This window comes from Lutra lutra, chromosome 2 (genome assembly GCF_902655055.1).
Source record: "Lutra lutra chromosome 2, mLutLut1.2, whole genome shotgun sequence".
Lineage (NCBI taxonomy): Eukaryota > Metazoa > Chordata > Mammalia > Carnivora > Mustelidae > Lutra > Lutra lutra.
In genome coordinates, this window is record NC_062279.1 from 103,389,412 (window position 1) to 103,413,024 (window position 23,613).

General features: G+C 39.9%; 1 protein-coding gene across 6 annotated transcripts in view; it reads left to right on the forward strand.

The window, feature by feature from the left end:
• Nucleotides 1-23,613, forward strand: part of NFKB1 (nuclear factor kappa B subunit 1) — a 140,814-nt gene that overhangs the window by 32,383 nt on the left and 84,818 nt on the right. For 3 of the 6 annotated variants that reach the window (XR_007125178.1, XM_047718094.1, XM_047718092.1), the window contains 2 exons: nucleotides 731-771; nucleotides 4,802-4,900. Coding sequence is in view for 5 of the 6 variants with exons in the window: in XM_047718094.1 (XP_047574050.1) it covers nucleotides 731-771; nucleotides 4,802-4,900 (140 nt within the window). In the remaining variant the exon portion in view is untranslated. The remainder of the gene's footprint in view (nucleotides 1-730; nucleotides 772-4,801; nucleotides 4,901-23,613) is intronic. The other 3 variants (XM_047718095.1, XM_047718093.1, XM_047718096.1) reach the window with 2 other exon arrangements.

The window sequence follows — 23,613 nt, forward strand, 5'->3', positions numbered from 1 at the left end:
GTATTCAGTATTCGGAAATTGTACACAAACATCAAAAGCTATGAATTAGCAAGAAAAGTCCACCAGACTTTTGGTCTGATAGACCAGATGAAATTTGGGAGGGCAGGGGAAGCAGCCTAGCCAGCTGGGGAATGAAGGCGGCACGTGGGGATTCAAATAAGGGAAAGGAACTGAACACTGAGTTCAGGAAGGGCAGGTAGCCTGAGATCACTCTGTGTGTTTCACACATGTGGGTGCCCGCTCCATCTCTTCTACTTTCACATGAGGCGCATTCTCTTTGAGGAATGGAAGTCAGTGTCTAATGATGTGAAAGCAAAAGGAAATGTCATGGTGCCCAGGATATGGTTACTGCTTTTAATTGGTATTTGTGTCATTTTCAAAATGCTTTGTTAGTAGTCAAGATTGTAAAGGCTGTTGACCTCTTCATCCTTGCCAGACAGACATCACACCTTTTCTTGGATCATGCAATGTGCTATCACCATTCGACAAGTGTTTATTTATCGTGGTTCTCTAAAGGCATAAAACTGTTATTAAAAATAAATTTGCTAGTCAAATGAAGAAGGTGGATTATATCGGGATGGAATATTAGCTAAAAAATGAATTTGAAACCTCTACTTAAAAACATAATTTCAGGGTTGTTGTTTTTTTTTTTAATTTGCTTTATATTTTGTAGCCAATTTGAGAAACCTCACAGTTTCTTTTGCTTTCTGTTTGTTGTTTTCACTTTTAGCAGATGGTCCATACCTTCAAATATTAGAGCAACCTAAACAGGTAAGAGTTAAAGGGATGGGACTTTGTCTTTAAATGTGAGATCCATAAGTCTCATATTCATATCTCAAGCACTGAATAAAATGACAAGTGAATTTTATGAAGGGGGTAGCTTATCTAGAAATGCAGCAGCCTGCCAAATTATCTGATAACTTCATTTGTCTACTTCACATTCTTCCAAGTGTCCTGAGCCTCAGTAGTAGTTCTGTGAAACCTAGATGATTATAGATCCTTGCTATCTCACTATCTCCACCATCTCTGCATAGCAGGCCACTCCTAGGAAAGGCAGAGGTTGTCTCCATTCATTTCCATTTATAAGGAAACGGCCATCTATGCAGTTCGTATACACTAATGTACACCCATCAACTCTGTTCCTGCACAACTCTGTTCTTCACCTTCCTCCTTCCTTTAGAAGTTCCAGCCTGTTTTGTTTTTTCTTTGGAGCATGTGACCTAAGATTTTAAGTACCAGTGGGGTGTAGGTAATGTATTAAGAGGGACAATTGAGTCCTTGTCCCTCTGGTGTTAACCTGAGACTCACCCCCATTGGAGACTGAAGAGGAGTATTTTATTTTGTCAGGTTCTTCCTCTTACCACTAATTTTGTCGGGGATGCCTGGGAATTGAAGTGGCTTCCTCACCATGCCCCGACCGTGTGCATAAATATTTACTGGAAATTAGATGAGACCATTTTTATGAAAGAGGAGGGAAGAGAATCTTCATGCTTCTCTTAGAGGGTATGGGGAGAACTGAATTATTAGGGGATTTTTAGACTGGTACAAGTCCCCACAGAACGAGGACAGAGTGAGTAGATCTCTGAATGGATGTGTTTACCACATTTGACGAGACTGGAGATGCATATACTTGCTGTCTTGCACTTACTACCCAAAACATTTCTTAATGTTTCTAGTAGCTCAGTAGAGTGAGGGTAACACTTCTGCTTTGTGTAACACTGAACCAGTGCTAACTAGGTCAAGAACTTAAATAAAGCATGCATCCATTGTGGTTACTGCAATTGTGATATGTGTTCAGATTAGAATTTAAAGGATAGAACTATCTTAACTATCATTATAGGGCTGAACCGAGATAAAAAGCTTTCAATGCGGAGAATGCCACGTATGAGACTTCGGACATTGTTCTGGTCACTTACGGTAGCAGACCCACTCCATGGGCTGCCAGCAGGACTTGCTTTGCCTTACCTCCATGTCCAGTTCTTTAGTGTGACTTCTCACAAGATGTAGCCATTTTCTCAAAGACCCTCCCGGTGCAAGTTTATCTCCTGGAAGCCTGTGCAGTGGTCTGGCCTCCTGGAAAATTCCCTAACTTGCAAAATCTGCATTAACTCATGAGAATGAGACATCAAACCCAAATCTGTTGTCTCTGCATACCAGGCAAAGCATGTTTTTCAAATATCTATTTTCATAAGCATAAATAATAAGAATTTTTAAATGCAGTTCCCTATTATGGGTCCAACAGTCATAAGGAAAAATTGACACCTATGATTTACCTAAAGGGCTGTGTAGTTCCAAAATTCAAGATTTAATTCACTACGCACAGATGTCTAAAAGCTCACCTGAGTAACACAATGTGTTTGTTTACCAAGCTGATGTTATTTTGATGTCTGACTCCAGTGAAAGTAAAAAAGATTGCATTCAAGTCAGACTTTCTGACCGGATGAATGTAGCCCTTGCCTTTGAGGTTGATGACTCATCGTAAGCAAATGGAGTTATTAAAATGAATGGCTGTGGATCACAAACCTCTAATCTCAAAATTTAGAATCAGAAACACATTTCAACTATACATGTGAAGACATCCTATCTTCCTCAAAAAAATGTAATAAATTTCCATCCTCAGGTTAAAAATTCCTATGCACAGAAGTTTAGATCCTCTTACGCAAGCATGAATGCTACCTATTGTTTTTCAAACTGTTTGCAAGCTATTGAGACATTTCTCTTTCCTCATATTTCATTTGACATGACTCCCAATAAGATATAAAAGTATATGTGTGTATATTTTTCCACCTGCCTAAAGGAATTTTGTGATTAAAGATAATGAATGACTTTATTAAATTTTTTCATTAAAAAAACTTTAAATAAAAGAAAAATATTTTTTCTTTGTCACAATTTTCCCCAGCTCTGACAGAGATGAGTCATGGCGTAGACAACTAATCTTTAGAATATCCAGTTCTGTCACGTATTATTCAGTGCTAATTATCTAATGCTTTTTAAAAAACTGAGGTTGTATTTAAGTAGATTAGCAGTCAATAAATCTCTGTCTTTATGGTTAGTCAGTTCTGGAGGCTTATGTAACACATGCTGCTGCTTTTTCATGCTATTTGAAATTTCATTCAATTATTAAAAGTAAGCCAACAGCCCTTGTCTATAAAAGGTGTAGGGCTGAATTTGTAACTTACTTTTTGGTTTGGATTTGGTGAGAAACAAAAGAGAGGAATTGCTCCTAATGACTAACCTCACCTCAAAAGGTTTCCCTGGTATTAGGTCTGAATTCTCCTGAGCAGTCATATGCAGAAGTTGTTTTAAGTCCCAGGTTATTGAGTTGATCTTACGCTCTAGATCTGTGTATGACTTGAGGAACTTTCCCACACTAGGCAATTTACTTCAGGCCTTACTCATCCTGTGAAATATGCTTTAGGACCAATTCTCTTTGGAAATCAGAAAGTTCTCAGAAAATATAGGGAGGTTCCAGACACTTACCAGAGGTTTAAATTAGTTTAGGACCCCTGGACCACTCAGAATATTTTCCAAGACCCTATGATGAATAATGAAATGTCGTGCAATCTAAGGAGGGCAAGAATTTTTACATTGAGCCACGACTTAAAACTGTTAAAACCTTTGCGTTTGCCAGGCTTTGCAACTGTTAAGAGTATGGAAAGTAGAAAGCCCCTACTGGCAGGTAGTGGGTGTGTGGAGCTCCTGATGGCCTAGTGATCTAGCACTGTTTATATGGAATCAGTCCCACTATAAAAATAAATGGAAGGTGAGGCTGTTCCTTCAAGTATATTAAGGTATTTGAAAAGGATTTTTTAAAAAATGGTTAAATTTAAACTATAACACCAACATACTGATTGACAGCTGTATTAAGTTGAGTCTTTCAGGAAAAACATTGAAAGCTCCCTCAATATTAAGCTTCCTTAATATCAGATACATTTTCATAGTATCCCTTGCTGCTTTATTCTTGGTATACAAATAGGTACAGTTATCACTGTTAGCTTTGCAAAGCATAAAATGCTAGAACTGTAATAGACCTTACAGATGGTCTTGTCTAATCTTCTCATCTGTATAGATTAAACAACAACAACAACATGGAACTTTGGTGTTCATCAGCCCACAGTAGTTCACATGGTTCAAAGCTTCCAGCCATCTCTTCACTGATTTGCTACATCTGTAGAATTCTTGGGTTAAGAATATTGAAAGGGATTATCTGGTTTTGGATTACTCAGGTCAGTTAACATACCAAGCCTGAGCTTGATAGTATCAATAATCGTAAGATCCGAAATCTTCTCAACTTTAGCAGAGTATGTCCTACAACACGGATGCAATGTATTTAACAGGACATTTCTATAATCCCTACTGAACCAACTGTGATCAGAGTAGATAAAGGAATGCCTTTAAGTAAGAGTCAAAGAAGCTTAAGTCAGTAATGTGGCCAAGTTTGGAGCTTGGCTGCAGCAATTCGAGATGAAGAAACTCTGATTCAGACAAGCTGCAGCATGCCCAGTCCGGGCTTAAAACCTTCAACAGCTCACTCTCCGCATATGCACAGCAGGAGAGGTCCTGCCAGGTTAGGGACCTGGCTTTTAAGCCACAGCTCAGTACACAAGTATCAATTGACATCTATGTTTATAATAAGATTATGGGAAAAGTGGTTCTTGTTTGTAGAGTCCCCTTTCACAGTGTATGCTTTTCCTCTCTCACCTAGTACATACAAGAATAAAAAAAAATTGTATATAACTGTGCCCCTATAATTTTTAATAAGTATTTCTCAAACTTGTTGACTCTGTATTCACCTTTGCAGAGAGGATTTCGTTTCCGTTATGTATGTGAAGGCCCATCCCATGGTGGACTCCCCGGTGCATCTAGTGAAAAGAACAAGAAGTCCTACCCTCAGGTCAAAGTAAGTTTGTGATGTCCTTCTATATGATTCCAGAAGATTTGATTGCCTAAGAGCAAAAGAAAGGAATGCTTTAAGGGAGTACCATCTGCCTTTGGTCCTAAGCTGTTCACATGATCATTATAATTTTTAAGTAAGAAATTTGTCTCTTAGCAATAGAAGTGACACATTTTAAGATTCTATTAATATTTCCATGTAGTAGAAATTATCTCAACATCAACCAACATTTACTACTTCTTAATCATCTTCAAGTGGTTTTTAGTTGCAATGCTTCCTGAAATTTTAATAAGTCTTCGAAAGAAGTGCTTGATTTCAGCCCTTGGGAGATGTAGTGAGAAACAGCAGATGACTGGGTGTGGGATTATGTGGCGTCGTATCTAAGAGCATGAACTCAGATCCTGGCTCTGTGAAGAGCTGTGTGCCTTTGCCTGGGTTACCCAACACTTCTAGCCCTCGGGACCCTAACATGTACGATGCAGAAATGTTAATGGTCTGTACCTCATAGGGTCTTGTAGAGATGGAATGAAAACATGTATATTAGTGTTCCTCAGAGAGCCTGCAAGTCTTGTAGGGCCTCTCCTTGAGCGACTGTACAAATCACACGTGCTGGTCCATAGAACCTACTGCTTCCAGACGTGCCTGGAGTAGGCTTGGTCTAGCCTTTTACATGTCTTCAGGTTCTTTTTCTGTCTGTTAGTTTAATTGAGAATATCGTTCCCAGAGTTAGTTTGAGCTTTTTATTCTCATACCATGACGCCATGTTCTGTAGGCTGATTGCTAAGAGTTCTGCAGATAAACCAGTCAATAATTACAATTCTGCTATTTGTAAAAGTTTTGTTTGTTCAGTAATTCAAGACTTTGGCAAAAGACTATCAGCTCCGTTCCCACTAAGGTGTGAGTGCCTCTCGGGGTAGAACATTCTTCTATATTTTGTTGTTGGTTTGTTTTGGGGACTAGGTGAAGGGCAACAGGACAGATCCTCAGTAAAACCTTGATGTGAAGGAAATTTGTCTCTGGTGTTGCCAGCCTTGTGTTCTGCCTCCTGCCTCTTCTCCCTCTCCTCCCTCTCCACTTCCAGGTACAGGCCTCTCTAATTTCTGATCCCTGTTCCAAGACAGAAGACAAAATACTGTGATATCATTCCTTACCATTTGAATGACACTCACGCATATCATCTAGTGTCAGTCCTACCTGACATTTTGCATTGGAAGTCTCCTAGCTAGCTGCCCTGTGGGATGAAAAGATGTTTTTCTCCCAGTCAGGGTCATCAGGCGGGGTAAATATGATGCGTTAACCACAGTCTTATGGTCTCAAGTCCTTTAGAACCTGGGTGAGGAAAGAGGAGCGGCAATTAAACAAGAGAATTAGCATTTGTTAAGCACCAAAGAGTTGCCAAGTGCTTTAGATACATAATCTTTTCTAATCCTCACAACCACCCTGGTTGGTAAAAAGTGTTGTTTGTGAGGAGCCTGTGGCTCAGAGAGGAATTCACCTGTCTTTCTCAAGGATGGCTGGCTCTTCTTTGCAGACTGTTGCTTGTTGAACTCTCACGTGGAGTGCATCCGTGTGGGGTGCTGGAGGCAGGGACCTGGGGAACAGGACATGGGAGGACCAGGGTAAAATAAGGAACAGAGAACTGTAACTCTGAAAACAAGAGGGAGAGAGGCTTCGGGGGCAAAGTGTACTCAGATGTTAGGAAGTCAGAACCAGCACTTTTTTTTCTTTTCTTTTCTTTCTTTTTTTTTTTGGAAAGAGAGAGAGTGCATGCATGCAAAAAGTGTAAGAGGAGGAGAGAGAGAACCCTGAGTAGGCTCCACGACCAATGCAGAGCCCCGATGTGGGGCTTGATCTCAAGACCTGAGATCATGACCTGAGCTGAAATCAAGAGATGGATGCTTAGCCAGCTGGGCCACCCAGGCTCCCTCCAACCCTTGTCTTTTTAACATATGTGTCTGTGTATCATATACATAAATATTTCATGTGTTTATGTCTGTGTGCTTGTGATAAGGGTAATTGAAAGATACATGTTATCAACTTTGGTGTTGGTTATAATTACTGAAGAATTAACATTAAGAGAAAAACTTTTTTTTCTGGACTGGCTCTGTACCAAAAAAATGTAAATTATGGTATTTTCATGAAATGCTTATTTGTAATGCTTCAGGCTTTTGTAGCTAAGTAGCAATTTTTGATACTAACAAATACATAACATTACCTTTGTTGTAAATTTATTACCTAATAAAAAACTTTATCCACTTATGCTCAGTCTTCATACATCCTTCTCATATAGTGGTTGCTGCCTCACATTTACAAAATAATTTAGAAATGAAACAGCCTAATGGAGGCATTAAATGTTCTTATCAAATCATAGTTTCTGTATCAAGGAGTTTAATACTTAGTGGGAAATATAAGTATATAAACAACTAAAAATAAAGAAAGTCAAAATATAAATGTGCAAGATTGCTCATTATTACGCTGGAGCTACGGTGTCATTATTTCACCCCGTCATTTATTTTTTATTCACTGATTCAACATATACTTATTAAGCATTTATTCCAGTTGTAAGAAAAGGAAGAACAGTTTAGAGAATCTGTTACAAACTGTCATTGTTCTAGCTGGTCATTGTTCCCTGAGAGTTTTTTTTTTTTTTTTAAGATTTTATTTATTTATTTGACAGAGAGAGATCACAAGTAGACAAAGAGGCAGGCGGAGAGGGAGAGAGGGAAGCAGGCTCCCTGCTGAGCAGAAAGCCCAATGCGGGACTCGATTTCAGGACCCTGAGATCATGACCTGAGCCGAAGGCAGTGGCTTAACCCACTGAGCCACCCAGGCGCCCATGTTCCCTGAGAGTTTAAATGCCTCTGCTCTTCATAACAGTTAAAGGAAGTCATTTTATTTATCTTAAAAGCTCTTACTCAGAAGGATGGAGAGGAGGGAGAGAAAGACACAACCATGAAGTATTTGTCCCAGAGCTCTTCTCCCAATCTCACTTTTGATAGTGATAGTGAAACGGGACCTTTCAGGTTACGGAGGGGTTTTAAATCCCGACTCTCTGTAAAATTTAGACAGAGGAAAGATTTGCTCTCGGTATCTATCTCTTATCAGAAGGATCTTCACAATTTTACCTATAAAGATGTAGCTGTACCTTTGCAATTGTACCTATAAAGAAATACCTATACATGTAAAGATCCTCTTATCAGGAGGATCTTTACAATTGTACTTGTCTTCTGTTGTAGTGAACTAAGCACCCATTCTGTGTGAGGCTGGAAGGGAAGCAGTGGGCCAGATGCAACAGCAGCAGGGTCTCAGACTTGGCACTACTGACATTTAGGGCCAGAAAACTCTCTGTTGTAGGGGGCTTTCCAGCACACTGCAGGTTACTCAACAGCATCCCTAGCTTCTACATACTAGAAGCCAGTAGCTTCTCTACAACTGTGACAACCAAAAGTGTCTCTAGATACTGCTGTATCCCTGGGTGGGGGGGCGGTGTGCAAAATTACCCTGCCACCTTGGAACCACCCATCTAGACACAGGGCTGAATCAAACGTAACCTCACTCCTCTGCCTCCTTTTCTACTATAAAGCTGCAGCACATGGGTTATATGGAATCGCCTAAGTGTATTATGTTGCAGACATACATACTTTTCTCCATTATTAGTAGATACTTATTTTCAACATCATGATCACAGTGACTGTAGGATTTCTTCTTGGATCTCTGAGCTAGCATATTGGATATGAAAGAGAAAGAAAAGAGAAGAAAAAAGAGGTCTTCAACATTCCATATTCTATGATGACTTCATATCTAAAAGTTAACACTTGGTCGTGAACTGTTGCAGAAGAGAAAGTGAAAGTGAAAAAAGGCTCCGCCCAGGCAATGAGCCAGCAGAGCCGTGGTGGTGGGTGAGCAAGTGGGAGCTTCAGTGGGTGGTCCCCATCCTCCCCTCCAGTGTCCAGTGGAGGGAGGGATAACGGGGAATGCCCCGCACTTACCCTAGAATCCATTCCTGCAGAAGTCAGAGGGAGGGCATTTAGATTTACTGGGAAGGAATGCTATTTCTGAGGTCTACATATGCTATATCCTTATTAAAGTACATTTGTTCAGCTTTAACAGTGAAATATTACGGGCTCTGCCTTTTCCTCACCTCCAGCCTCTTACTGTTCTGTCTTCCATTGTCTTTAAGCACACCACTCCATTTTTCAGGCGTCTGAAAGGCTGGTGGCTTCCCGTGCTCTCTGTCACACACAGGCAACAGCAAAGGGTCAGGGGACCACCTCAAAAGCTACTGGGGTTGACTGTGACTTGGGGGCTGTAGACCCCTAACTGGCACTTTATAGAATGAGTGGATGTAAAAACCCACTGGGCTTACTCTCTTGCTAACTGTCCAAATATGATACTAGAGTTAAATCATTTTAAAACAACTCTAGGGGTCTACCCACTCCTTCTTTTTCTACTGGAATTTTATCCCATGCCTAAAACCCTATTTCTCATAAGCTGGGTGTAAGCCAGGCTTAGACCTGCTCTTCCAGTGTGGAGATTATTTCTAGAACTCGGGCTACGGACTGTTGGACCATCTGGTGTTCTGCATGCTTCTTTCAAGTCAGAATCCCATTCAGACTTCTAGAGCCTTGCTCTGTAAGTCTTCACATTCTTTTTATTTTTTTTTTAAGATTTTATTTATTTATTTGACAGAGAGAAAGGGAGAGAGAGCACAAGCAGGGAAAACTGCAGGCAGAGGGAGAAGCAGGCTCTCTGTTGAGCAAGGAGCTCAATGCAGGGCTCTATCCCAGGATCCTGGGATCATGACCTGAGCCAAAGACAGATGCTTAATGAACTGAGCTACCCAAGCACCCCTTCACATTCTTTAAAAAAAAAAAAATTGTTTTACTTACAAAGTACTTCAAGCATATTTCAAGAACATTTAAAAATTGGTATAATAGACACCAGGTACACTATCTAGATTTAATAGATCTTAACATTCTACCATGTGTGCTTCTGATCTCTCTGTCTCTCAAATGAAACACAGTTACAGGTACAACCCCACCCATCTCTCATTTTTTCCTTTTTCTTGGTAAGTAAACCAGTGTTCTGAACTTTCATTCTCTGATAACCTTTACGACTTCTACTGCATAAATATGCTTCCATAAATATTGGCATTTTCAAGAGAATTAATTTTTACTGGCTTCCACCCTAATTTTCTATTATATATCATGGCTCCTTTTCAGGGCAAATGAGAATTAAAACTAAACTCCGTTGAAGATCAGTGTTTGCTTTGATCATGCTGATTCCTCTTTATCAGCTAGATAAAATTTATTCATTTACAATGTGGAGATTGTTCTGACTCAACAACAAAAAATAATACTGAGAGAAAAACCTAGGGAAACTAAATATGCAGACTAACCCTTATGTGCCCTTTTTAAAGAAAAGCTTTCCTGTTGTTAAACATTTAATATTCGATTATACTATCCAATAAAGTTTCTCTTTAAAGTTTCCTCAGTTCTGATTTCATCATGGATCTCCTAATGGGAGAGGCTGGCAGAAAAGCACAAGTAGCTTCCTCGGGGCCAAGCTTGTCCCTGCCTGTTTTTGACTCAGCAAGGAGTGCCAAAGAAGGCTCGTTTCCCTCTTTTTCCCGAAAGTTATGCATCAGATTTTTTTTTTATTAATCAAACTGCTTTCCTCCACAGAGGTGGAAGGGTGCCAACAGGAGCAGTCCGATGGGGCTTCATAAACTCTCAGTGATTCTCTTCCAAAGCAGCAGAAAGTACCCGTCCTCAGCTGCTAGGACAACCTCCAGCAGAGCCCACTCTATGCCAAACAGAAATCAGTGTCAATGACCTTGATTCTAAAATACAAATAGCTCACCAGTGGGTATTTTTATTTTCTCTTCAGTTATAAATATCAAATGCAATAGACTACAACTTGAAACACAGCTGATGGAAGCATAACTATTTTTAATCGAATGTTTTCTGAAAGCTTTTTCTCACATATGTGTTCTTTCCTGAGGGTTTTACGTTGAACAGAAGGCATGTGTCGAAATATGTAGGTCAACAACAGCTTTATTGTTGTCCCCCTTGCCCGCTTGATTTTTTTTTTTTTTAAGTCTTCACTCTTGGTGCCTCTCACTTAAAAATCCTAAATGTTGAGTTCCATCAAGGTCAAATAAAGACCGGCTGATCTGCTGTGGTGTTTAAGGCTATCACGTATCCTTGCATAACCTTTCCTTTGTATAGACTTGTCTGATCCAAGAGGTTTGCCATTTTAAGGATCTAGTTTTAATAGAAATTTTGAATAATTTAATCTGACTCAATTTCTAAAAACAACAGGGAAGAAAATCACCAGAATAAATTAGGCATGTGCATATAACCTAAGCTCATAGCATTTATTAAAATTTCCATCAACAGCCCTGAGCTGTTTCTTATTTACATATGTTCCTAGGGGAAATAACGACATCCCCTCAGTGCGGAGCCTTGTGCTCTGTATATTGAGGAGACGGCTTGTGACCTGAATCCCTTTCGGTGGTTTCAGAGAACTTTGGGACTTGTGAATTTCTGTGCAGAATTTTATGTTAATGTACATACATTTTTTCTGGAGAAATAACTTTTTAATCAGATTTTCAAAGGGAAAGATTCAAACATGGTTAAGAATCAATGCCATATAGGGCACCTGGGTGGCTCAGTGGGTTCAGCCTCTGCCTTCGGTTCAGGTCATGATCTCAGGGTCCTGGGATTGAGCCCCACATTGCATCGGGCTCTCTGCTCAGCAGGGAGCCTGCTTCCCTCTCTCTCTCTCTCTCTGCCTGCCTCTCTGTCTACTTGTGATCTCTATCTGTCAAAAAAATAAATAAAATCTTTAAAAAGAAAAGAATCAGTGCCATGGAATACGTGTCTCTGTAGCTTTGGACAGCAGCTAATTAAAAAATTGGTGTATAATATATGTATATAATGTCTTTGTAAATTTTTTCAGTTTTTATTTTTGTACTTTTTAATTTTATAGTTATGTTTTTGCATTTTTTTATCCATTCTAAGTGAGTTGAAATACTTCAGGGTTGAAATACAAAGCTCAGGAAAGCCTCCCTTGCCTTTGGTTGCAGGGTGGAAAAGAAGGGAGACTTATCATCAACAGACACAGAAGGTGAATGGGCTTCGCTGCTTTCTCTCTCTTGTCCTTCCATACTGATGCTAATTCAGCATGAAGCTGACCATTAGTAATTGAAGTTAAAAGGAAGAAAATTCATTTACCAAATATTCATTGAGCCCTATGTGCCCGGTCCTGCTCTGGGCAAGCAGACAAAACTCTCTCCTCTGTTGCAACCACAATCTGGACTTCTAGATAATTTTTCTTTCAAGTAGTTCAAAGTTTTGTATTTGGCCCCTAAAACAAAATATTACCTAGTAGAATATATTTAAAAAGAGCCCTCTAAATTCACTGTATGTATTCATCATCTCTATTATGAACTAGAGAGATCTACTCATTAAGGAAACTCCTAGCAGAGATTGTAGCTGTGAAGCTTAACCTTTAAGAGATTATCAAGGGAACCACAGATTGTCTGAGTTTTAAGTTTTGTTTTTGTGTGTCCTGGCTTGGTGACCGTCCTCTACGGGCCATTCGCATTTTTCTTCCCTCTCCTCTTCTTTAAATACATGATTGTCCTGGGACCATTCTTGAACCTAAAACAAATCTCTGATGGCTTCTAACCTCTGTGAGCTCAGTCTGAAGATTATATATAGCATCTCTCCATTCCATTCAGGAATTCAGGTCTCATAAAGTCACATACTGGTAATGCTTCTGGATAAGATAAGAATATCCGGAAGTACTACAGCCCTCAAAATGTGTAACACCTCCTCCTCCACAGACAAGCTGTTTCTCAACCTGTCAGCTGGTCTAGAGGTGAGACAGTAGACTCCCTGGCAGTCTCAGCCTCCTCTCCTCACCAGCAGGGCAGGACTATACTCACCTCCCAAAAGTCTCCTGTGGGTACTCTGGAAGGTGCAGGAAGACTTTCACAGGCAGTTCCTCTCACCTTGAAGTCCCTGTCCACCCAGTAGAATGATTATGAGAATGGATTGTTGTGCTTACTTTCGTCATCTCGTTTAGGCATCACAACAGTCCACTGAGGTAGGTTCCCTGATCCTCATTTGATAAATGAGAACATCGATGCCTAGAAGAGTTAAGAGGCTTACCCTGAGTCTCACAGTCTTTCTGTGAGTGCAAGATTTATGTTCAGACAGTATGAATTTTTTTTTAAGATTTTATTTATTTATTTGACAGAGAGAGCAGGAGCAGGGGAGCAGAGGGAGAGGGAAAAGCAGGCTCCCCACTGAGGAGGGAGCCTAAAGCGGGGCTTCCATCCCAGTACCCTGAGATCATGACCTGAACCAGAGGCAGACGCCAGCCACCCCGGCGCCCCCAGGCAGTATGATTTAAGAGTCCGTACTCTTAACCATCAGGAGATACTATTCATTATTGAAATATTAAGGGTCTTTCTACTTATGAGGGTCCTTTAAATCTATGGTTCCCACTCATCAGAATCACCCAAGAGTATTCTAACTGCAGAGATGCCTGGAACCCGTTCCACACATGCTAAGTCACAATGGGTCATTTAGCCAATCTGGGATTCTATAATTCTATGATTATTTCTGAGGGCTTATGTCATATAATGACAAGATATAACAATAGTTGAATGAATAGGTAAATCACGGTATAACTGCAAAATAAAATATTATGCCACTGTTTTTAAAAAACAGTGTGAAGGGGCACCTGAGTGGCTGAGTTGGTGAAGCGACTGCCTTCGGCTCAGGTCATGATCCCAGAGTCCTGGGATCGAGCCCCACATCAGGCTCCCTGCTCATTGGGGAGCCTGCTTCTCTCTCCCTCTCTGCTGCTCTGCCTGCTTGTGCTCTCTCACTCTCTCTGTCAAATAAGTAAAATCTTTTTAAACAACAACAACAACAAAAACCTCTATGAAGACTGTACAACATGGAAAACTACTTATGGGCTAATGTTAAGGAAAAAAAAAAGCAGAATTCCAAATTAAAAATATAACCACTGAAATTATTTAACTCAGTGAATGAGTTAAAATAAAGATTAGAGGGGCACTTGGGTGGCTCAGTTGGTTGAGCAGCTGCCTTTGGCTCAGTCATGATCCTGGGGTCTTGGGATTGAGTCCTTGCTCAACGAGGAGCCTGCTTCTCCCTCTGCCTGCTGTTCCCCCTGGTTGTGCGTGCTCTCTCTCTCTCTGACAAATAAATTTAAAAAAAAATCTTTAGGGCCGCCTGAGTGGCTCAGTGGGTTAAGCCTCTGCCTTCGGCTCAGGTCATTATCTCAGGGTCCTGGGATCGAGCCCCGCATTGGGCTCTCTGCTCAGCAGGGGGCCTGCTTCCCCGTCTCTCTCTGCCTGCCTCTCTGCCTACTTGTGATCTCTCTCTCTCTATGTCAAATAAATAAATAAAATCTTTAAAAAAAAATCTTTTAAAAAAATCAAGATTAGAGACAGTTGACTTCAATTATCAAATGGAAAAATAGATCTGAAATAATTTCCTGGAATGTATCACAGAAGGACAGAAACCTTGAAGGAAAGAGTGAGATAGAGGGTACAGGAGAGAGAGCAACACATGTCTGACTGAAGGCCTGGAAGGAGGTGATAAAGAGGCAGGTTTCTGGTTCTACGCTTAGAGGTTCTGGGGCTTAGGTAAGGTCAGGTGTGGCTTATGGACCACACCTTTAGGTTTCAAAGCATTACCTCTGAAGTCAGCCAGTTTAGAGCTGGGCGTGATGTTGATTCCTTGCTTTGCCACTAACTAGCAGTGTTGCTCAACTTGGCCAGACCTCAGTTTCTTCATCTATAAAGTTGAGGTAAATAATATGTACTCCATAGGATATGCATATAAATTAAATTATTCATTGCATTGCACATAGTAAGCACTTAAAAATAGTAGTTGCTTTCATTTTATTTTATTTTATTTTACTTTATTTATGATTGAGAGAAAACATGTGTGAGTAGGGATTGGTAGGGGAAAGGGGAAGAGGGAGAAAGAGAATCTCAACAGAGATGCCTATCATGGAGCCCAACGTGGGGCTTGATCTCATGACCCTGAGATCATGACCTGAGCCGAAATCAGGAGTCGGATGCTAAACCAGTTCAGCCACTGAGGTGCCCCTTTACTTTTATTTTTATATACCCACAGTAATTTAAGTGTTGAGTGACAACTTTGCTAATTGGTTTATGGAATCATGGAGTTACACAAAAACTTCACCAGTCCACTAATTTATTTTTAGCACAACCTCACTAATTAGTATTGTTTCCACTCTATTTACACCATGTCCTTCCTTCTGTCTGGGGTTTTTAAAGTAGGAGATTGAAAAGAGATCCTATGCCAAAAGCTTACTTGTAGATGTAACACATGTTTTCTTATGAAAATATAGGTAGTCAGAAGCCAGAAAGGAGTGTATTAAACTTTTGTTAGGCTCCTTAACTGCGTTCTCTTCGACACTATGCATGCACTGATTTCGTTTGCATGAGTACTGTATTAATTCCTAGGGTTGCCATAACAAATTACCACAAACCGGGTGAAGCAATGGCAATTTATTCTCTAACAGTCCTGGATGCTAAAAGTCACAACTCAAGTTGTCAGCAAGGCCATGCTCCCTCTTAGGGCTCCAGGGAAGAATCCTCCCTCCCTCTTTCTAGCTTCTGGTGGTTGGGAGCTGGCAATCCTGGGCACTCCTTGGCTTGCTAGCTGCAGCACTCCACAGTTTCTGCCTTTGTCTTCACATGGCTGTCTTCCCTCTGTGTCTGAATCTACCTCTCCTTTCTCTTATAAAACATCGGTCTTGTGTTTCAGGCCCACCACTATCCAGTATGACCTCATCTTAATTAATTACATCTGCAAAGACCCCATTTCCAAATACGGTCACATTCTGAAGTGCCAGGTGAACATTGAACTATTCAACTCATTAGGCGTGTGTCCTGGCATTAAGCTTATAAACCAGTGGTTTTGAGGTATGGGATAAAGACCATTTTAGCCCCATTTTGCACACAGAAAAACACTTACATATATCTGCTGTGTTCCCTTATATATCATTAATAAAGATTTAGGGAGTAGTAGAAAATCTTTCAATTTAGAGAAGTTTGTCAGTATTTTGAATAATTTGTTTAAGAAAGCAACTCCTGTGTTATTTCCCCCATTCAGTAGATGTTGGACCTTCAATACAGTTGTGTGCTAGTAACTGTTTAATAACCAGCTGTCCAGGAGAACAAAACAAAGCCCTGATTTGTAGTATTTGTCAGTTTCCTGGATGTAAATACTCCCACCATGGTCAGTTTCAAGCTATCGGTATGAAGTACTAGCTTGCAAAATTTCTGAAAATTTAACAATCAGTCCTGTGAGCGGGTCAGACCAATTCCATCCATAACCATTGCAAGATTTCACAAAGAGAAAGGCATGAGATCCTATCCTAGATATTAACCCCAGTGAACAATAGAACAACAGAAGATTATGAATTGCTTCATATAAGGCACTTTATTTATGCTTTACACAATACAGGGGACTTTGCAGGATCTGAGTAAACCCATTAAGTTGCTGAAGTGAAGATATCTGTCATATAGTAGATAAGTAGAGTTGTGGTCTTGTGAGCAAAATACCGTACTTGAAAGCAAAAGCTGGATCTTGCTCAAGATTGTGCCCTTAAAGATGATGTGATCTTTCACATTGCTAAATCTCTTCAGACTTTATTTTTCTCATTTATAAGATAACAATAAAAATACCTACTTTGCAGGAAGAGTACGAGCATTAAGTGAAGTAACTGACATACAAGCACCTGGCACATCTATAGCATTAAATGTGCTATAGAATTAAATTAATTAAATCACTCAGGACATGTTTATGTTTTTAATTAAAAAAAATCATGAAAATGTCTGTAACATGATTGTGAGTTCCATGAGGGCAGGCAGGAATTTTTTTTCTGTCTTGTTTACTGCTGTTATCTCCAGCACCTGGAATAGTATGCAGTGAGTAACCAGTAATTGTTTAGATAATGAGTGAATCATCAACATGCAGGAAATGCTAGAATTAGACCTCCCCAAAGGAGCACCAGTACTATCATAATACAGCTAAAGAAGACACGCTTAATGGGATGTAATAAGAATAGGTTGTTACTGGAAGCATCACGCCTTTGACCAGCCTTCAAGGCTTCACTCCAATTGCTCTCTCTCTCGTTCTTCCCATCTCACCAGCCTTTTCTTCCTTTTCCTCCCTTACTGCACCTGATCAAGAATCAGGTGATCGTGTCCTCGTCCCACTGAGTTGGGACACTAACTTAGACCTTAGCCACGTCTCTAAGTTTTCTGAGTTGAAATGGGACCCTCCTGCCTCAGACTCCTCGGTGGAATCTCTCCACGGCAAGTGTTCCCTACTGAACGAATACCTTTCCCTTCTTGGAAAATGGCAGTTCCATCCTTCCACTTGCTCAGGCTAAAACCCTTAGAGTTTCCTGAACTCCTCTCTTCTTCCACCCCCATGTCTGATCCGTCAGGCAGTCTTACTGTTGTGCCTTCAGATTTACCCGGGACCTAATCACTTGTCCCCACCTCCACTGCTACCTCCCTGGTGCAAGCCACCATCCTCATCTATTGCTCCCAATGGTTTTAGCATTCATGGATGTCTCTTTACTGAATTATTTATTATTGGCAATTGATGGTGATAAACTTGTGATTTTCAACTTATATCATTCCTTTTACTTTTTGTTAGTTGGAATTCTGTTTAAAAAATAGAGCTTTCTTGAAAGAAAGAAAAACATAGAGCTTTCTCTTCTTCACATTTCTTTAAAAACTTTTTTTTAGGATCAGTATGTGCTCATTAGTCATTTTGTTAGTCAATGTATTATAAGCCATTTCTGTCATTGTTTATTTTGATATTTAATTGGTCCCAGTCTTGGTCAGTGAGAGTTATTTGTACTTGCTTCTATGTCCTTTTGATATGTCTCCACTCAATTTTTTGAATACTTCCTTATTTCTGAAATAATAGAATGTACTAGGTTCATCCTGTACTTTCCCTGCACCAGCCCTGAGATCATCCATCTCTTCAAGAAGCCCTGGTTCCTTTTATTGGAGAAACTTCTCCAAGGTTCTCATTAGACAGAGCTAGAAAATTAATTTTTAAAAATATTTTTGAATTCATATTGATAATTCCAGTCTAACCCCACAGGCTTCTTCCTTTCCTTCCCCCATTCCATATCTGTATCACCTTTCTTCAATAATAAAAACCCTAGTTGCTGGTCATACCAATCAATATATCTAATCATTTTGCTCAGCCCTGTAGTACATACAGAATAGCTTCTAAATTGCTATACCAATATTGATACAAACTTACTAAGCACAGTTCAGACTTTCTTTGTAGTTTTTTTTTGAACTTCATATATATTCAAGAGAGGATATTCAAAGCAATGTGTCTGAAAGTGTCTTGAATTAAATTTTTACCCTTCTATATAGGTAGGGTACTGTTGGGATATGTAGTCAACCTTTTTGTTTTTGGTTTTAGGAATTTCCTGTCCTTATTGATTTCATTTTATCAATATTTGATATTGATATCAATATTTATCAATCTCATTATCTGTCATTTACGTGAAATTAACTAGACTTTTTAGAAATCATGGGAAAGTCAGGTTGCCTTGAATATAGACACAAAAGGAATCAGTGAGAGCCATGATGTAAATTGTGTTCTGGGTTATTAGTTAGAAACCTGAATCCTTCTAAACCTACAACATTCCGTGTGTAGGTTTCAAAGGCTGCTTGGCTGTCCTCCCTTCCTCACATTCATGTAGCCCGTGTTTATGAAGCACACCCCACTTGCCAGGCAGGGTGCTGAGCTCTGCACCGTGGTCACACACATGAATGTGATCATCTCTGCCCCCCAGGGCCGCATGGAAACAGATATATACAGGATGATATATAAATGTTACCCAGATTTGCTGGAGGAGTGCCTCTTCAGGGATGCTCTGCGGTGCATGTGTGTGTGTAGGTGTGTGCATATGTCTGAGTGTGTGCACACACATGTGCATGCATGTGTGTTTCTTGGGGAGGGCTGGAGGAAAGCACAGCCTTACATGGGATCACCTACTGGCTTCCACACTTCTAACCTGCCGGCCACCCCCATTTGTGATAGAATGCTCATGGCATTTGTTTGGTAGGTATATTTCCAAACCATAGGCTTGAGGTCTGATATCCGTCTCAAGCACCTCAGTAAGAACAAATCACACCAAGTGTAACTGTGTCTTGTCTGACAGGTCTCTAGAGTGGTAACATGGTGAGATGCTGGAGATCTCTGGTTTGGTACTTCAAGGATAACAATATTTCTCATGTTGGTGCTATCAACAGGAGGCATAGTTCAGCCTTAGGGATCTTTCCCCAGCCACTTCATGCATTTTATCAGTGTTTCCAATGGAGTTCTTAGCACATTTGCTGTAACGGGAAGTGATAGATAACAAATAATATGAGTTCAGATTAGTTTTGAAAAGCTGGGACAAAGGGCTAACTTCTTCTTTTTTTTTTTTTTTTAAGATTTATTTATTTATTTATTTGAGAGAGAGCCTGAGAGAAGAGAGAGCACGAGGAGGGGCAGAGGAAGGAGGGAGAAGCAGACTCCCCACTGAGCAGGGAGCAAAGGGCTAAATTCTTAAGCAGCGATATTTAAAGATGATGAATGCATCCAAAAAACAAGTTACCACAAATACAGAGTGGGATAGGCAGGCAAAGAGCTCTAGAAGTTGTAGGTGACAGTGGACTTAACATCACAGCAATGTGATGTGACCACTAAACAAGTAATTTCACGTCAGGCTACATTAACAGAAGTAGGGTATATAAAACAAAGGAGGTGGTGGTCTCATTCCCATTCTGTTGAAAGGCCACTCCAGGAATAAGGTGTATAACTGAGTAAGGCACCACATATGTAGACAAATAGAAACCAACTTGAGTGTGTTCAGGGCAGAATGGTGACAGAACTCAAATCTTCAAAAGGAAGTAGTCTTTGAACCTGAGATTTTTTATAGCCTGGAGAGTTTGGTTGTCATCAAATATTTGAATGGCTATCATGAGAAAGAAAAGATGAGCTTTATCCCATCTATCATAAGAAGATGAAATGAGGAACAATGAATGGAAATCCCAGGCGGGAGAGGGTTCAGTTGTTACTGAGAGTTAGAGCTGCTTGAGGGTGGCATGTATAGCCTCAGGACAAATGAAGTACATTGTCACCAGACCGGCTCAGAAATCAACTGGAAGACGACAGGACAGGGAAGCTAACTTATGTAAGATCCTTTACCGTCAGAAAATTTCCTTTTTATTTATGCCTTTAAAAAGAATTTTCCTTAATAAATTAATGACTTTATAATAAGGGAAATCAGGCTTGGGTTATAAAGCAGTTATAATTTCCTGGCAAATCCTTAAAAGTGACATAAAATAATAACTTGCAGAACATTTCGCCCAAGCATCAGAGGGTATGATTCATTTCATATACTTTGTGTTTTAGTCATTTTATACTGAACTGAACAATATAAAGTTATCGCATTGAAGGGTTTTTTTTTTTTTGCAGGTTTAAAGTCCTGCCGTTTTTCCAAATTCCTGGCTGATGTTATTTTAGAGCTTGTTAGAAATTTTGCTGTTTCCCCCTTTCTTCTTTTGCTTACATCATAGTATGTAGATGGTACAACATGTTGGTTAACCTCAGTCTGACACTTAGGTCGCTTTCTCTCTTTTGCCCCATCGATGTCTGGGATGTAAATTAGCCAATAAAGTGGCAACAAGAAATCAGACAAAGAAAATTTCCCAGTTCTACTCACTCGTAATGCTTCTAATTTGGTAGGGGTTTTCCACAGGAAATCACGGAAGAAGAGTTGAAATGCCTTATCTTATGTACTTTCCTTCTGAAGAAAGGAACAGTTAATTGTCTTCTTCCCAAAGTGGTCCACTTTCTTGTACAGGCAGCTGTATTTACTCCAGTACAAATTAAATTCTACATCAAATGACGTCTCTGAGTACTTTCAGTCATTGAGAGCCAAATTATTTAATTACTTCTTTAACCAGGGGTTTCAGGGAAAGTAATAGAATGGGTTTTGTAAGCAAGAAAAATGTATCCTGAGGATGATTTTGAGGCTTTGAGAAGAACAAAATTAGTTATATATAATCCCAACTAAATTTGAGTATCTGAGTTGGAAGATAATCTTAATTATCTCAAATCAAGTTTGGGTCAAAAACAATCTGTTGAGAGACTTTATTCAAAAATAATGTTAAAGGTTGGGTTATGGACATCAGGGAGGGTATGTGCTATGGTAAGGGCTGTGAAGTGTGTAAGTCTGACAATTCACAGACCTGTACCCCTGGGGCTAATAATACATTATATGTTAATAAAAAATTTTTAAAAATAATGTTAAAAAGTTATATTAATCACTTCCATTTTCAAAGAATAAACGAATCAGAAACCTAAAATTTTTATTTTGGACCTACTTCAGTCATAACTTATATGTGGTCTAATCCTTCTCATTATTTTCATGCAGTTTGTATGGATTAAGAAAAAAAAACAAAAAACTTTCATAGACCAAAATTTCTCCTCCTGACTTTGTTTTGCTTGTCTGTGCCTCCCTCCCACCAACTTGTGTAATTGATGCATTTCTGACATGACCCAGGAAAAGACCTATCTTTATTAACAGGACTTAATTCCCAGGTCAGGGCCCTCCTTGAATTAACTGAAAATAAACAATGTGGGTACTCAATTTCAGTGTTAATGACAAAAGTTGAAATCTGTGCCTAACATAAAGGTTTTCTTTGTCTCTGAATTTTGATTTTCCATGCTATCAGAGGCCCCATTGCAACAGGTAATTTGAGTGTTGATTGTATGTTTTCTCAGTTTGTAATTGTGGTGACATGTTTTTAAAATGTTCACAGTTTTAAAATGAGGTTTTTCTATTAAGGTCCTTCCAACTCAGAAATTCTGTGATCTTAAATTCTTTTTTTTTTTCCTTCAGTTTGAAAATGTGGTATTTGGATGTTGTCCTGTGTGTCCCATACCTATAAACAGGAATCATAGAATTTTAGAGCTGAAAGATGTATTAGTCATTATGTAGTGATTCTACAAATGAAGACGTCAGGGACCCGAGAAGGAAAGGTGGCTAACCAAGGATCTTAGCGGCACTATGGCTAGAGCTCTGGCCACTGGCTGGGTAACGAAAACTTTAACACTAAGAATGAATCCAGATCTTCTTACCCAAGATTTGCAGACTTCAGGAGAACATTCTTTCACACATTTAAGAATTCTGAGGCATTTATATTAAGCACAGTTTGTTCATGCTTGACAAACTGTGCTATTATCCCGTTTGTTTTCTCCAAACCTGGGATCACACTAGAAAATAAGTTATGGCTTCAGGTGGGTTAAAGTTTCCTGAGTTTGCATTTCTGGGGTATTTTTCAGGGACTTAAAAATGTAAATTGGCTCCGTGAAGTTTGGACCGCTTTCTTTTGGGCGGGTGGGTGACAGCACGTCTCTGGGATGCTGGTGGGGAAAGCCATCTCCTCTCCAGCCACTCTGGAAGAGTGTGGCAGGGATGGAGAATGGCGAGGTCCACTTCCCTGATCACCCAGGGCCTGTGGCTAAGGCAGTGCTTCCCTCCTCCAGCTCTCACTTCTGTTTTACCTGGAACCGACCTTGATGATTGTTTTCCCCCCATCCTACCATCTTGGCCAAGCCCCAGCACAGTTGGGAAATTTCTATGTCAGGGTTAAATCCCGCCTGAGAACTGAATTTATAAAAATTAAAGAGGTAGCATCTCTGCAGCAAGTCTGTGTATAAATGGCAGTTCCTTTTCTTAGTGGAAAACCTGGATCGAAGTGGAAAGGGAGTACAAGTGCTTATAAAAAATATCTTAAAAATAGTGCCAAGGTTCTGCGGCCTTACTGTGATTTCAAGCCAAGGAGTTAGTAGAGTTAGTAGAATTTCACACCCCTTTTATTCAGACTTTTCTGAAATTCCTCAGGGCAATCCCTTCTGGTTCTGTTAGTGAGACAAACCCTATTACAGAACAGGGACCTCAGGGCAAGATAGCCTGGGGGGGCCCTGCTGTCAGCCCCCTCTCCTCACTACTCACTGCTGCCCCTGGGGCAGTTAACCACTTTGCTGCTCCTTCTTTCCTCCTTGTAACCTGGAGCCAAATATTTATTCAGTCATTAGTTTATTTATTTATTTATTTATTTATTTGGTGCTGAAACCCGAGATCAAACCAGACTCATTAGTTCTTTTAAGGATTGATTAAATTGGTTCTGTTTCTGTGCTGGGGATTGGGAAATCGGAAAGAACTAAATAGCATAGCTCCTTTGTCCTCAAGGATCAGTCAGTTTAATAGAGGAACTAAAATATGTCCTAAAATATCTGAAAGATGAAAATATTGTGTTTGTTTTGTTCACCACTACCTAATCGGCACCTGTAGCTGCCATGTGGAGATGGCTGAATAAAGTTGTTTGGGTTTTTTTGTTTTGTTTTGCTTTTTGACTGGAAGAGTGAATGACCTAAGGGCTCCAAGACCAAGACAGACTTGCAAGAGCCGGCTAGCTAGGGTGGTCATAGAAGACTCAGAGGTGGAGATTGCGTTTTGGCTTGGCTCTTGAGGGAAAGATAGAAAATTTTTTTTTTTTAAAGATTTTATTTATTTGACAGAGAGAGATCACAAGCAGGCAGAGAGGC